This window comes from Pezoporus wallicus, unplaced genomic scaffold, assembly GCF_028554395.1.
Source record: "Pezoporus wallicus isolate ANWC-B61680 ecotype Strahan unplaced genomic scaffold, APGP_CSIRO_Pwel_v1 scaffold_2584, whole genome shotgun sequence".
Classification (NCBI taxonomy): Eukaryota; Metazoa; Chordata; class Aves; order Psittaciformes; family Psittacidae; genus Pezoporus; species Pezoporus wallicus.
Genome location: NW_026642851.1, coordinates 4,978,346 through 4,992,314, shown reverse-complemented (window position 1 = coordinate 4,992,314; position 13,969 = coordinate 4,978,346). Strand labels below are relative to the sequence as shown.

Genomic DNA, 13,969 nt, shown 5'->3' with positions numbered 1-13,969 from the left:
GAAGATTTTTTTTCAGCTCCTGTCTCACTGCTACAGATAGCAATAGGGAAGAGAGTCAGTAGCGGTCCTTCAGTGAGTGTTTCTGAGAGCGGAGTAAAAGAATATAGATGTGAGGATTATGTTTATTCTTCTGGTGGTCTTAGATCTCCCATATACTGGATTTCTCATCCAAAATTACATGTACTCTAAAGAAAATGTTGACCATTTGTCCTGACCCTGTACAGAACCAGTCCCATACTTTGCAGCTTTAAATGCTTCTCTTTTCACAGGTTTTGTGAACTTTTGAAAATGAGTTTCCCAAAAGTACAAGGTAAAATTTTCACCCTCCCCACCATGTGCCACTTGTTACTGGTGTGTTTTATTCACTTTGAGACACTGTTTAAGAGTGCTAAGCAATCACTCTTCCTAGAGCCATCCATGTTGGTGCCATCTGGTTTCACTGCATCACCTCTTACTTCCTTGCTGAGGTTAGAAGAGTCCTCAGAACTCCGTTTAGAAGTATTGTGAGAGCAGGATTTCTTACACTGAAGAGTTCTATTCAGAAACAACCCAACACACCAATTTTCAGGTATCATCAAGTACTTGAAAAAAAGCTATTTTCATTCAAACACCTTAGGTTTTATTAATTGATTTGAGGTGGCTTACATTATGTTGACAGGAACTTAAGTCTGTGTGTACAAAATACCCCTGGATGTTAGCATATAGAAATAAACATTCTGTCGTGATAAGAATAGGTCCCTGAGATGGAGAAGATCAGAGTTCTATTTCTGTCTCCATCAAAATTACCGTGAACTTCAGTAGATCAAAGAGCTCTGTTGATTTGATTAAGTGGAATAGAATTTGTGCGTCTGTGTTTTTCCTACTCCAGAATTTAGCTGCCTAGGCTGGAATTTAGATCTGTATTTCTGTGGAATTCTTTTCTAGATCTGTGTGCATAAAAAATTGTTCATGGATTTATTATTATGGAATAAATTAATTTGGAGGTACTGTCACAGGGCATTTGTCTGATTCTCATTAAGAAGATCAAAACACACTGAGCTTCAGACTTGGATTCTTAGTATGAAAAAATGTTCCTCCTGGTTACAAAGACATGTTTTAGCAAACTAATGGAGCCTGAAATTCTACTTCTGATACATATTAGCTACATTTTATAAGAACAAACCGATCTGTCTATTTACTCCAAATTCCTTCCACAGATAGAACTCTGTACAACTCCCTGCTGATAGTCTTTTCAATATTATTCCCATATTCATGTGCTTACTCCGGTTCTGTCTTTTACAGGAATACTACTGCAAGAGTTTTGTTTATAGAGTATTTTATTATTCAAGAGGTTTTAGCTTATCAATATAGTTTGATTGTTAGATTTGTTATTAGCTTACTGGAGTCTCTATTGCATATATTCCAGGAAGACCTGAAAGACTTAAGCTGTACTGTGATCCTATAGTGGGGGACATGCTACAGTCTGAAAGAAAGAAAATCTCAAATGAAGAGAGCTTAAATTAACTAAGATCTAGGAAGTAAGTAGGTTTAAAAAAGAACAAAAGAGTGAAAATGAGCCAGGGTTTCAGATAAAACAAAGTAAGATGTAGCCTGTCTAAAACCCCACGTAACTGAGAACGTTGGTGGCAAAAATGCATGTGAGTGCAAAGCAGAAACTCAAACCATCTCCTTTTCACTTGTGCCCCACCTGAGTCCCAATAGCTTGGCGCTCCTGAGAAGTGCTGGTCCGAGGGTGATAGATCATATGTCTTCTGCCAGGCACCTTGTTGCAGCCTGGTATGGAGGGTCAGCCCTGAAGCTTCTCTTGGATGTGAGCCAGATAAACATCAGCGCAGCCTGTTGAACGTTACCTGCCTGGCACTGGTAGTGTTTTCCTGCAAACATCTCATTAGAGACATGCCCTGGTGAGTGGCATGATGGTCACTCTGCAGGTCAGTTTGGTGAAGGGATCCTGTTTCTGTACCAGATGCACAGAAAAAGAGTTGTGGAGGTGAATAGGCAGTGGAGGTGGCTGCTGTCACTACAGCAAGTGGAAGGAAGAAGTGGTATGTGGAAATGATGAAATAGTGAGACTGAAAGAAATTGAAGGGGAAAAAAGAAGTGTAATGCTTTTAACAGAAGATATGCCACTGGGATTCTCCTTGCAGAGTGAAGCAACAAGCCTGCCAAATAGTGTCAGACTCAGAGTCTGTTGGATGAGGTGTTGCATTTCTCTGTAGTGCTGCAGTTGCTGGTCATGGGCTGCACTGAGTGCTTTGGGTCCAACAGCAGCACAGCATGAATGAATGCTCCAGAGAAGATTTTGAGGAGGAACAGATCGTGTCTAGTGACCAAGCTGAGATGTCTCTTTCCCCGTGAGCAACCGTGCCCTGACAAACAGGCTCCTGTGCTCTTAAGGACAGCATCTCAAAACAGTCACCCATACTTCGTAGTTGCTTTCAAAAGAGCAACTTTGCATGCCTTGTAGAAAATGGAACAGGAAAAAGCACAAAGCTACCAACATATTCTGTGTGTTTTCTTGCCTTTTGCCTGATCTTGTTTTTTTTTTCATATTTGAAAAGGAAAATCCAAGAGCTTTTAATGTCAGTTATCTAAAATCACTGTGCTATGCGTCATGTAAGTGACTCCTGGCTAATGAAAAAGGAGTAATTGCAATGCCTTTCTCTCCCTGCAGTAAATGGACATAAATATTCACATGTCTGGGCACGCTAGGCTCAGTAGGTTATTTGTACATTTACTGATAGGGAATAGAAATTGTCAAGTGTTGCTATTATAAAAATAAAGCACTGTCAATCTTCTTATAGTCCTTTAAGCAATAGTAGTGCAGTAATATGGCATGGGTGAATTTGGAAAGGCTCTAATAGGTAAGTTCCTCTGCAGTCTAGAGTGGTAGTGAGAATTTAAGGCATGTTTGAGTTGTTTTTCTAATTTTGCGTACAAAAGTTGACATTGTGCAATACTGAATACATTGGTGTATGTGCAGTAGGAGTTACTTTGCTATCTGTGTGGCTTCTGTGAAACTAAGGGGGAGATTTTTTAAGTAAGGTCTGCTGGATTTTACTTGAGAGGTGTGTATTTCATTTGCGGAAGAGAAGAGGCAAATAGGCAAATACTAATTTTAATTGTATTCCTTTACTGTTCGGTTATACTTAAAGTTCCCATTAGTTTTGGAGCACTAGTGAGCACTTCAGATTTGTTCGCCTTTTTAATCAAGTATTATTGTTTGATAAGCATACCTTTCTCCTCAGAAGTAGAAAATTGCATTCGCCTCAGAGCAGATTTCATCTTGTCCGATGTAGCCGGGTGCAGACCAGTTATTGAGCCTAAGCCCCCTAATTCCCACTCTTTTCCTATTCATTGAAGAAAGATGACACTTCTGGAGCTATTTGTCTCTGAAACCAGTCTCAGGATTCCAGGGATTTCACACTAACCATATCTTAATTTGGTGTAGAGAGTCAAAATAATTATGTTTATCTAGGTACAAACCATGGCTAAAAGGAGATGGGATAAATACCCTTGTGAACGAGTCAATTCTAGGTGCCATGCCAGTGGCTTGGCAGTGTATTTATGTTTGTCAGGATGAAGTGTGGTACTGTGCGATGTCCTGTGGATTTACAGTCTCAATTTCCAATTTCAGGGAGGAGAACATTGCTATTATCAGGGAGAAATTCGAGGAAATCCTGTATCATTTGTTGCCTTGTCAACATGCCATGGATTACAGTAAGTCTGCTGTTTTGTTTTTACTGGCCTTAGCTTATTAGCCTTTTAAACAAAATAAAGCTGTTTGTAGTAAAATAAGTGCTGTTTTCTTTCCTACTAGTTTGTCACCATTATTAAGTATTCTACAATCTTCAGAAAATTGGATTTAGTTTGAAACTTGCAAAAGGCTTGTTCCCCTGCTTTCAGGATTCACTGACAAAGCACACAAGTTCTTTTATTGTTTTTTTTTTTAACTGAGGACATAGGGCAGTGGCCCGGTATTGTTTTAAGATAATTTGTTATAGAGAGAGAAGAGTAAATATAACTGAAAACATTCTATTCTACAAGAATAAAACCCACTGCCAGTATTGACCGGAACCATGGAAAGTATGCTCTTTTCTTGTTGCTATAATGATGTATTTTATGGTCTTCATCTACTCTTTAGAAATGAAAATGTCTGTTTAGAGCTTCTCTTGTCCTATCCATTTTCTTCACAGAATTACTCTCCTTAAGTTGTGTGCATGGGATAATACTTTGGTACCGTAAAATCTTGGAAAATCTGTAAAAAAGGACATAAAATTGTGCAATATTTTTTCTTAAGTACATAATTTTAGTAATAATGTAATTAAATCATCTGTCATCTGAAAGTTCCTGAAGCTGTGTACTGATTTTGGACCTGCCTATTTTTGGCACTGTTGAAAGATGCTAGTCAGGTTTTCAGAGCAACCAAGTAACTTCATTGTCTGTTGAATCTGGGAATTATGGGATCTCGGAGCTTTTGATACTGAGATCAGCTTAAAAAGTCATGAAGCATGCGAGCCTGTGTGGACATTACCTGAGCTTTGCCTTTTTGTGAGGAAGCAGAGCTTAGCTGGTAAAAATCTTCAGCTTATTGTCTGTCAACTATTCTGTAGGTTTGGTATCAGCCACGTAAGTACATTTATTTAAGTAGTGTCTTTCTTTTCTATTTGTATTTTATTTGTTAGAAAGGGGGAGAATGCATGCAGAAGACTTGTCATCCTTGCACTACTCTGATTTACAGCTGTTACGATCAAGGTTGAACAGCTCAAGAAACCCGAGCCCAGTTTCAGTATGGACAGTGAGCCTAAAAATAGTAGCATCCTAATGCATCCTGAGCCACTGCATGGCTTCCATTAGCGGTGATCCATTAGGTCTTGGCCCCTGCTAACTCCGAAGAGAAAAAGAAAAGCAGAAAGGAAGGAGAGCCTGCATATGTCCTTTCCTGCCTCTCCTTTTGTGGGCTTGTTCTTAAGACTGACCCTCCTGCTGCTTTGTGTTCTTAAATTGCCTGATGTTCAAATTGGTCCCTTCTAACACAGTTAAGTGATGAAAGATGCTTTTGTTTTTACTTGCACAATTCAGCTCTCCCTTCCTACAGAATGAGAAAGTGATGTTTTGCTGAGCTATATTAAAGTCAAGCTTTATGACAGTGCATTTTCATCATTACACCTAGGTCCTCCCCAGCTGATTTTATATGCTAAGTAATTATTAGAAACTCAGATCAACAGTCAGAGCTTCTTAGCTCCAACCACAGTTTGTTGCATCTTGCTGGAATAAAGGAAGCTGGGAAGAGCTATCTTCTAATAAGGTCTGCAGGGCAGGAACTTTGCTTTCATGAATTTTAGGAAGTGCCTAAGACTGAACAGATGCCTTCAATAGAATAACGAGCTTCATATTCCCAAAGTTTATGCTAATCTCCACTCTTATTAGTACCTCCCAATCTTGGCTATAACAGCAGGATTTTTCATACATGTGAGAAAGTGTTGTGTTTTTTTAATCATATATTATGAGTTTTTCTGTTGATAATGTCTATGTTTTTCCTTTTATAAGTTAAATTAATGATATGACTGGCTGTCAGAATACTTAAAATAATGATTTTTTTTTCTCTTCTTAATGACTTTGCGAATGAGAAATGTATCTCTGCAGCCTTAACTCTGAGCAAGCCATTTTGTTTGCATTGATTTTTTCTTTTCTGTGGGATCTGCAGTAACCCCGGTTTCCTATGAGTTAACACAAAAAACTTTGAATGCAAACCACTCTGGTTGCTGGGATATAAATAAACTATAGTCAGACATGACTTGCAGTCCCATGTTTCAAGGCGAGTCGCGCACACGCCAGATTGGTCTATGATTTTGCTGCCTACTGGTGGTGAATATAGAAACTGCTGGTATTACTGCAAATTAAAGTTTAAGGACTACAAATCTGTTTGCTTGAAGAATATATATAATCAAAATTCAGGGTTTTAAAATGGCCTGTGTTTTGCTATTGCTTTCTCTCTAATACATTTGTGAGCATGTGGTTTGTTCACAGCGCACAAGGCCTGAAGTCGGTTAGAAACAAGCCATGAACACTTTGAGTGGGCAAGTCAGATCTGTAGGTCAGCTATGACTGTTCTTGTCACCGTTGAGTGACTTGATGAGAGATCAGTGCTGCTGGGTGCAACAGTTGCGTGAGAAGCCAGTTGCTGGGAGTGCTTTATCGTGCAGACTGTGCTTAAGTGAAATTGCAATTAGAGGAAAGGAAGTTTTGCCTCATTAAGAACAGCAGGATGTTCCCAAATCTCATTTTATTCCCAGGCAAAGAAGCTTAAGCAGGTGCTGGAATATTTATCTTAAGCCTTGTGGACAATATTTTATTTCTAAAGAATAAGCACAGGTAATTTGAATGGTGAAACAGCTTTCAGTTGTAGATATGATCACACTTGATGTATGTATCCCAATTAGCTTGGGATACAGTCAGTATCCCAAGCTACTTCTGTGAATCCTACACAGTTAACCCCATAAGTGAATGATATTAAAAGAAGTATGCTCATCGATACCTGTAATGGTTTGCAAGCTTAATATATATATTCTTATATTTCTTAATAATCACAGTATTTTACTGACTATCATACTGATAATGACAGTATTTTACTGGTCCTTTGCAGAACCAAAATCAATTTTGCTGATTACAAAAAAAAAAAAAAAAAAAAGAAAAAAAGAAAAGCTGCAGAAGAAAAAAGAAAAGCATCTGGTTTTCCTGTTTATAGTCCCAGTGGTGGTTTTTTGATGCCCAAAAGCTTGCTGAAGAGTAATCAAAATAAATAAAAAATCTTGCTTCCATGCTGCTGTAATGTACTATGTGCCATGGTTGAACTTACAGCTCATATTCATGCTGAGCTTAGAGCCCTTAGTAGTGGCACTTTGATGGGGACATGCTGATATAGCCTAATCCCAATTATGCATATATGGGATGTCACTGAAATGAAGGCAAAGTTACTAAAAATGAATATTAGTTTGGTTATAGGTAAGAATGGTGATGATATAAGAAATGCCATTTGGTCTTACAGTGTTACAGAGTAATGTCTGTATTACCACTTTCTTTTAAGGTGCAATTCAGCCATGCTTGTGCATCCTGCATTATGTCAAAGGCTAAACTCCAGTACACTCTTTACCTAAGTAAACTTAAGGTAACACTTAATAGAAAACATTTTTTCAGAAATGGACCTTTCCTTTGCTGCACATTCAAGTAGTAATGCAAAAGCATCTGGTGTTACTGTCACAAACTATCTTCATTCATTTAAAAGACAAACTGTTAAGGCTCTCTAAACTCTGGATTTAGAGTTGAACTGTGTTTTGGAATTAAATATAGACAGCTGGTGATTGTGGGTCTGCAAGCAAAGTGACAGATTTTCTGAGATACAGAGCAGTGGGCTTGTCATGAATTATGTTCAAATTTCTGTGGTTGAGAAGGTTTTATGCCATACAGAAAGAGACTATGAATACTTTGCCAGAACCATGGGTACGGTAGAAGTGTTGGTCTATTGTATCTCTTTTCACCACAACCTATCTAAAGCCTGTCTGATGGGATTTCCTATCTCCATCCCATGATTATCATATAATGTCCATAGTGATAGGATATTGCATATAGCCTTTAATGTTTTCTAGAAATACAGACTTAAACTAACTCAATTTAAAAAGAAAATATGATCTGTCATAACAATTATTGCTGAAATGCCCAAACCAGCCCTGAGCATAGGTCCAAAGAAGCCCATTATGTTCTTTGTATTTGGTACTATATGAAATGCTGAGGAGTTAATCAAAACCATTAAAACCAAAGGATCAGTTCAATTCAATAATGTTTTATTTGGGTGAAGGCTGTTCACATGTTCCAAATATGTGTGTTCCTAAGTTCCTTATTAATCTGTTGCAGGTAGATCTCTCTTGCATGGGAACGAGGGCTCTGAACTGGATTTTCAGTTGGCTAAATTAGTCAATTTTGGTGGTGTTCATATGTGTTGTAGACTCTCTCTGGGGAAGAAAGAAGAGTGTATATAACCACTGGAGAGAATATCTTTCTGAAGCAAAGAAAGAAAAGATTGACTCAGAAGTACATTTAGTTTCTGAAATTGTTTTAACTGCTTCCTTTCATAAATATTTACATTTTCGAAACATATAAACTTTTAAACTTACTTCCATGTTGCACTAGTATTTATTTATTAAATCAGTATTTACATTTCCTGCTCTTGACAGTGGGATGTTCTATGATGGAAATCATACTTACCTTATTGAGCCAGATGAAAACTACACTTCAGATGTAAGTAGAACTTACCATAGTCCTATTGTGTTGCTTGTTAAATACAGGTATTCATGGGTCCAGGGTAGGCATAAGGCTCTGGAACCAATCCCCTCATTCCCAACTCATTTACTTCACATGTGAGTCCCCATCATCGCAAATGAAAGCACACCTCTAAAAATTAGGTGGTGGTAAGTATGTATGTACTCTGGATGTACAGTGCAGCACCAGTGGGTGCTGAGGATCCCTTGAAGCCAGCAGGAGAAGCCTGTGAGTGCCCTGTCCTGGTCTCTGGCACTTCCTCCTCTGGATTCATTACATCCCATGCCTGCTGGTTCATCCTCAACTGCAGTTCAGCAGTTGCTGTGACTCTCACTGATGTTCACTGGGCAGTTCTCTTAAACCTTGCTCCAAGCATGCTTAGCCACTCCTTTGGATGTACTGAGATATTTCACATAAAATATGATTAACTGTTGTGTTAGCGATCATGTCACAGTTGGGAAGAGGAGGAGTGTGTAGAATAATGGTGCCTTGCAACTTGCATGTTCACTAGTGTAGGTGCTAGATAACAAGGACCTTTGAAACTGTTTATTTAATGCTCATAAGGTCTATTAGTTTATCCAGGTTTAATACGTGCAATTATTTACTATTTCAGGATGACTTCCATTTCCATTCTGTTTACAAATCCAAGTTGTTTGAATTTCCTTCAGATGACCTGCCATCTGGTATGATTTTTTTTAATATTCATGACTTACTGACTTCTTTTAGTCTAAGGCCAAATTTGTTAACTGCATTTGATAGATAATCTTCTGATAGTATATTGTTTATTTGTATATCTCTTTTTTTTCTGATTAAATAATAAAGCACTGAAAAAAAAATAATCTAAACCACTGAAAACACTGGAAAAGAACACGAAGCACTGAAAAAAACTGAATCCAATGAACGAAACCTTTACTAGACCTTCATGTTGTGGTGTATGTTTCTCTTAACAAGTCATGCAGTCTGTGGACTGCATTATATGCTAGTATTTGTAGACAGCAAAAGACTGAGGTGGCTTAAAGATGGTGAAAATAAACCCCAGTTTACAACTGGTTTATAACTCCTCATGGAATTTTCCTATTTTAAGATAGAGGATGAGTACCGTGTTGTGACCGTAAGCCTGGGAGATAGGAACTTGCCAAGTATCATTGCTGTTCAGTGACTGTCAAATCTCCAGTGTGTTCAGCATCTTTCACAGTACTGGCTGTGGTGTGGGTCATGCATTTCAGTACAGATTAATTTGGAGGCAGAAGTGGTTTCAAGTGCTGGTAGTGATCAATCCCACAAACAGTTTATATTGTGTGTGGAGGGATAAGAGGGTTTTAAAAAAATGAGTTTTCGTCTGAGAAGTTGACTTGTTAATTGAAGTTAGAATTGCAGTATTTATGGCATATCCCCATTCTGTCAAGAGCTCGCCAGTTTTACAGATGCGTTTTCCTACTTTACAAAATGTATCCTAGATAAGTAAAACTGTCCTTCACAGACACTGTCATTTTGGTAGAAATAACCTCTAGACTAATTTCTTCAGAAGAGTTATAGATGTCCAGTCATCTTGTTACAAACTATTTGTTCTATGCTAGCAGTCGGCTCTGGAATATTACAGCGCTGGGTACTGCGCATGGGTTCTCCCCAGGAGCACAGTGTGTGCAGGTTTGCTAGTTGTTAAGCGAAGTAGAATCATTCAGAGCGGTAATGAGAAGAAAACAAGGGAAATTGTTATAACTGGGTCACCTTGATTTCAGTTCTGAAGAAGGAATCTTTCTGAGTCTAAACAAAACAGTATCCCAGCTTCATGCCTCATGTCCTTTGCTGATGATTGCCCGAGGAGTTGTTGGGATGGAGGGGCTTATACAGTGCAAAATGTCAACATCTGTATCATGAAGTTTCCTATGTATGTGCACCTTAGGTGCATACCTTGGTTATTCCCTGTACTTGTGAAGAGGGTAGTGTCATATGAACAATTAATTGAACATAAGGCCAAATAATAAAGTGCATCTTTTGTCACACTTCTTGAGCATGTCATTTGAAAGGTTGGAAATAATGCAACATTTGCTGAGTTTAAAATGAATCTTCTGCCTTAGGTTGTTGAAGTATGAGACCTCTAGAGCTGGTATTTGGTAGATATCTATCAGCTGTTCTATAAGATTTCCTAATAGTGAAATTTCATGTTTTCAAGATTTTGGAATAAAATTGTTTCTGCCTTTAAAATTCTGAAAAGGAATTAATTACAAGTTGAATCCACCAGTTTAATGCACCAAAGCATGTTGATTAAAAAAAGAGAAAAGTACTACAGCAGAACCATTATTAGTAACAACCACTGTGGTATGTTATTTCATCAGTGTTTCTTATATTCCTTATTACTCTCTTAATGTATCAATTTGCCCAGTCTAAGGAGATCTTTCCTGATGTTAAGATTTTCTTCTTGTCTTTAAAAGAGTTTGTGTGGAAGCGAAGATTTCCACTCAGCACTGTGTTAGGAATGGAATGGGTGTTTCATCAGCTTCAATACTGATGTTAGGCAAAAAAAGCAAGTAACAGGAATTACTCGATATCAATGATAGTAAAAGCACACACTGTTATACCACAATTTGATAGCAATATTCTTCTTACATTATTTTACACCTTGGGTATTAAAAAAAAAAAAAAGCTATTGCAGAAAATAATTAATTATACTGTACTTTGCAATGATCTGAAGAGGTAATGAGGACTTTAAATCAGAAAGCTTGGATGGGTGACTTGGCATTTGACTTCATAATTCAGTAGACTTATTTTTCTCACAATCTGTACTGAGACACAGTGCAATGACGCGGTCTTAGACAACACTAAAGTGTTGAAAGTGTTGTTTTTCAAATCATGCATAACAGAAGCCCTTTTAAGGTTGTTTGAAAGGCGTGTAGATGTGGCACTTTAGTGGTGGACTTGGCAGTGTTAGGTTTATAGTTGGACTCAATAAAAGTCTTTTCCAACCTAAATGATTCTATGATTCTATGAATCCTTATTACACTTTTTCAAGGTAATATATTCCCAACAAAATTTCCAGTAGACTTTCTCAGCTGTCTGTGTTTCCTGTGATTTTGTTGGTCATGTTCTTTTGCCTGAGGGTCCCTGGCTGGAAATGCACCCTGTATGAATTCATCCAGCTTGTGAATGATAGTGCAGTGTTGATGTGTGTTAACGCATTAACATAAATGGCTGCGTTATTACCTTCTAGAGATGACTGACTGCTGATGGTGGGTAAATGGTCACATTTGCTGGTTAAGTAATTTGAGACCCTATGTGCATATTGTAAATGATTGTTTTATTGACTGAGAAGTTTATCAGGTTTATTAACCATAACATAAACGCTAAAATGACAGGTTGAAAGCCAGCTGTATGGTACTAAACCACAAAGTAAATTTATCAACATATGTAAAGCATAATAAAAAAAAAGTGTAAAAAATTTTCAAGGTTTAGTTTCTCATTATTGTGAGCTTTAGCGACTGCAGGCCTGCAAGAAATAAATAGGGACCCTTGGATGTGATTTACTTTATTTTAGGTCCATTTTGTAAAGAAAATCCTCAAGTGCACTGGTGTAACCATGAAAACACTTGTAAGCAAAGGGCCTATAATTGTGCAGACCCCTCCATGAAAAGATATCTTCAGACTTCACACACTAAAGTAACAGCAGAATCCCCAAGACTTAGCCAAGAGTACACCAGTTGCTCATGCTTTGCTTTCCTAGTTTGTTTAATCATTAAGTAGCTGCTCCAGATTAAGATTAGCATTTACTCCTGGTAATGTTTTGTCAGATAGGCAATTCAACTTTGTGTTTTAAGGTTTTGCTGATATGGCAGCCCTGTCAAATTCCTATCAGCATTGGTTTTAACCCTGTTGTTTGAGCCACTTGCAGAAATTTCACAATTAATGTACAGCAGGTGGGAGGTAGAGCTGTGAGAAACTTTCCTGTCCAACCAGCAAAACTGTTCAGGATTTTCCAACACAACCAAAAGTTGTGTACAAAGGTATGGGAATTGGCAGTGCCTTAATTTACATCACTCTTAGAGTACTGTCTACTTCTCTACAGGACTGGTAAAATCACTCTGGAATATAGACAGCAGTTTTCAGTTTCTGGAGGCTGAAAGAATGTCCAAAGCTGCAGAAAGCACAAAGGAGAGGAAGTAGTCAAGGGAAAAAGGAAAAAAATAGCATTACAAAATAAGCAACTGCAAACCTTTAATTTATCTTGGGGTTATATGAATAGTAAACATGCTTATACAAGAGAAGGGAAGAGATTTCTGGTCTGTATAGGGAAAAGTGAGGCAGGGATTAAGAATCTAAGATTAAAGATGGAAAAATACTTCTTGGACATTTAAAAGGGTGACAGCAAGTATTGTCTCTGCTTAGTTTATCATGTGCCCCTTTCCATGAGTGGCTAGTAATAGATTTGATGAAAGGGATTTGGCAAAAGAACAAACTATTTGGTGCTTATGATTAGAGGTTTAAGAAGTTAAAGACACAGTGGGATTAGAAGGGAGGAATATTGTATTGATTGTGAGCATTACCAAAATCTCATGAGGTTACTCTCAAGTCTAATATATTTTGCTTTGTGAATGTAATCATCTTAAAGCATTAATTCTGCCTTCCATGCTCCTCTTACTAATTTAGGTAACTATTGCAAGAGCTCTGTGAATGTCTGCTGAATTCCCGAAAATGCGATTCACTCCATGGAAGCACTGTGCTAATAATATTACATGCTCAGTGTTGGTGAAGTTTTGGCGTAGAGCATCTGCTGTGCTTTCTGAAGCGTGGCACCCACAGATCATGTGTTGCAGCAGACCCAGATTATCACTAGTAGAGTTTTTATTAAGAACTCTGTCACTGGGAAGCATCTGTAACATTGCTGCCTTTATAGCTGGAAACTTGAAAAAATAAGTTGCTGCCGCAGCTGATGTGTGAAAGAATGCCATATCTACTGTCATGTGGCATCAGGGTTACTGATTATTGAGCTATGTTCTTGTAAACATTCAATGTATTTGCCTGTGTTTTCTGTTTAGAGTTCTGGCAAATGAATGCAACATCACAGAAATTTGTTGTAAAGCCAAGATACAAAAGAAGTAAAAGGCAGGTACGTGCCAATACACTTGTTTATAAATAATATGCCATCAACTTTATTTTGTGCCTGCTGAATTAATTTGGCCAGATGGAGTGCTGCTGCTTGGGTTGGTTTGGCTATAACAAAAAGAGGTATGTAATGTTGACAAAACATTGTTGGGTTCTCTTGAACGTTGCCTACCTGAAGAGTTATAAAGTTATTAAGCACTGCTAAATTGCAAATGGAAAAGTAGCTAAAATATTTTCTCTCATTTTGAATATAGCTTTAACATTCACAAGTATTTTTTTACGTTGCAGTGGTGATAAGTAGCTACTTTATCTCACTTGACTTTGATTTAAATTTAATTTCCTACACTGAGTGTTCATCCTCTGTTTATTAAAGTGGGGGAGACACTAAGTGCAGATGTTTGTACCCTGGGAAGATAGCAGCAATTCTTTGTACTTTAGGAATGGAGTTCAAACGATGGGACAGGTCAAATCAGAGCCAGGTCAGGGGGGCTGAACAGTGTAGGCAAAAATGAAATACTGAAAGCAGTGGGAGGGGAAGATGGCTTTGACATCACTA

The 13,969-nt window shown here is 37.9% G+C and overlaps 1 protein-coding gene across 12 annotated transcripts in view; it reads left to right on the top strand.

Annotated features, from left to right (window-relative positions):
* The window catches only part of ADAM22 (ADAM metallopeptidase domain 22), a 131,262-nt gene that overhangs the window by 68,264 nt on the left and 49,029 nt on the right, over nt 1-13,969 (top strand). For all 12 annotated transcript variants that reach the window (XM_057432462.1, XM_057432461.1, XM_057432460.1 and 9 more), the window contains exons 5-8: nt 3,638-3,720; nt 8,232-8,295; nt 8,930-8,999; nt 13,347-13,417. In XM_057432462.1, the coding sequence (XP_057288445.1) occupies nt 3,638-3,720; nt 8,232-8,295; nt 8,930-8,999; nt 13,347-13,417 (288 nt within the window). The remainder of the gene's footprint in view (nt 1-3,637; nt 3,721-8,231; nt 8,296-8,929; nt 9,000-13,346; nt 13,418-13,969) is intronic.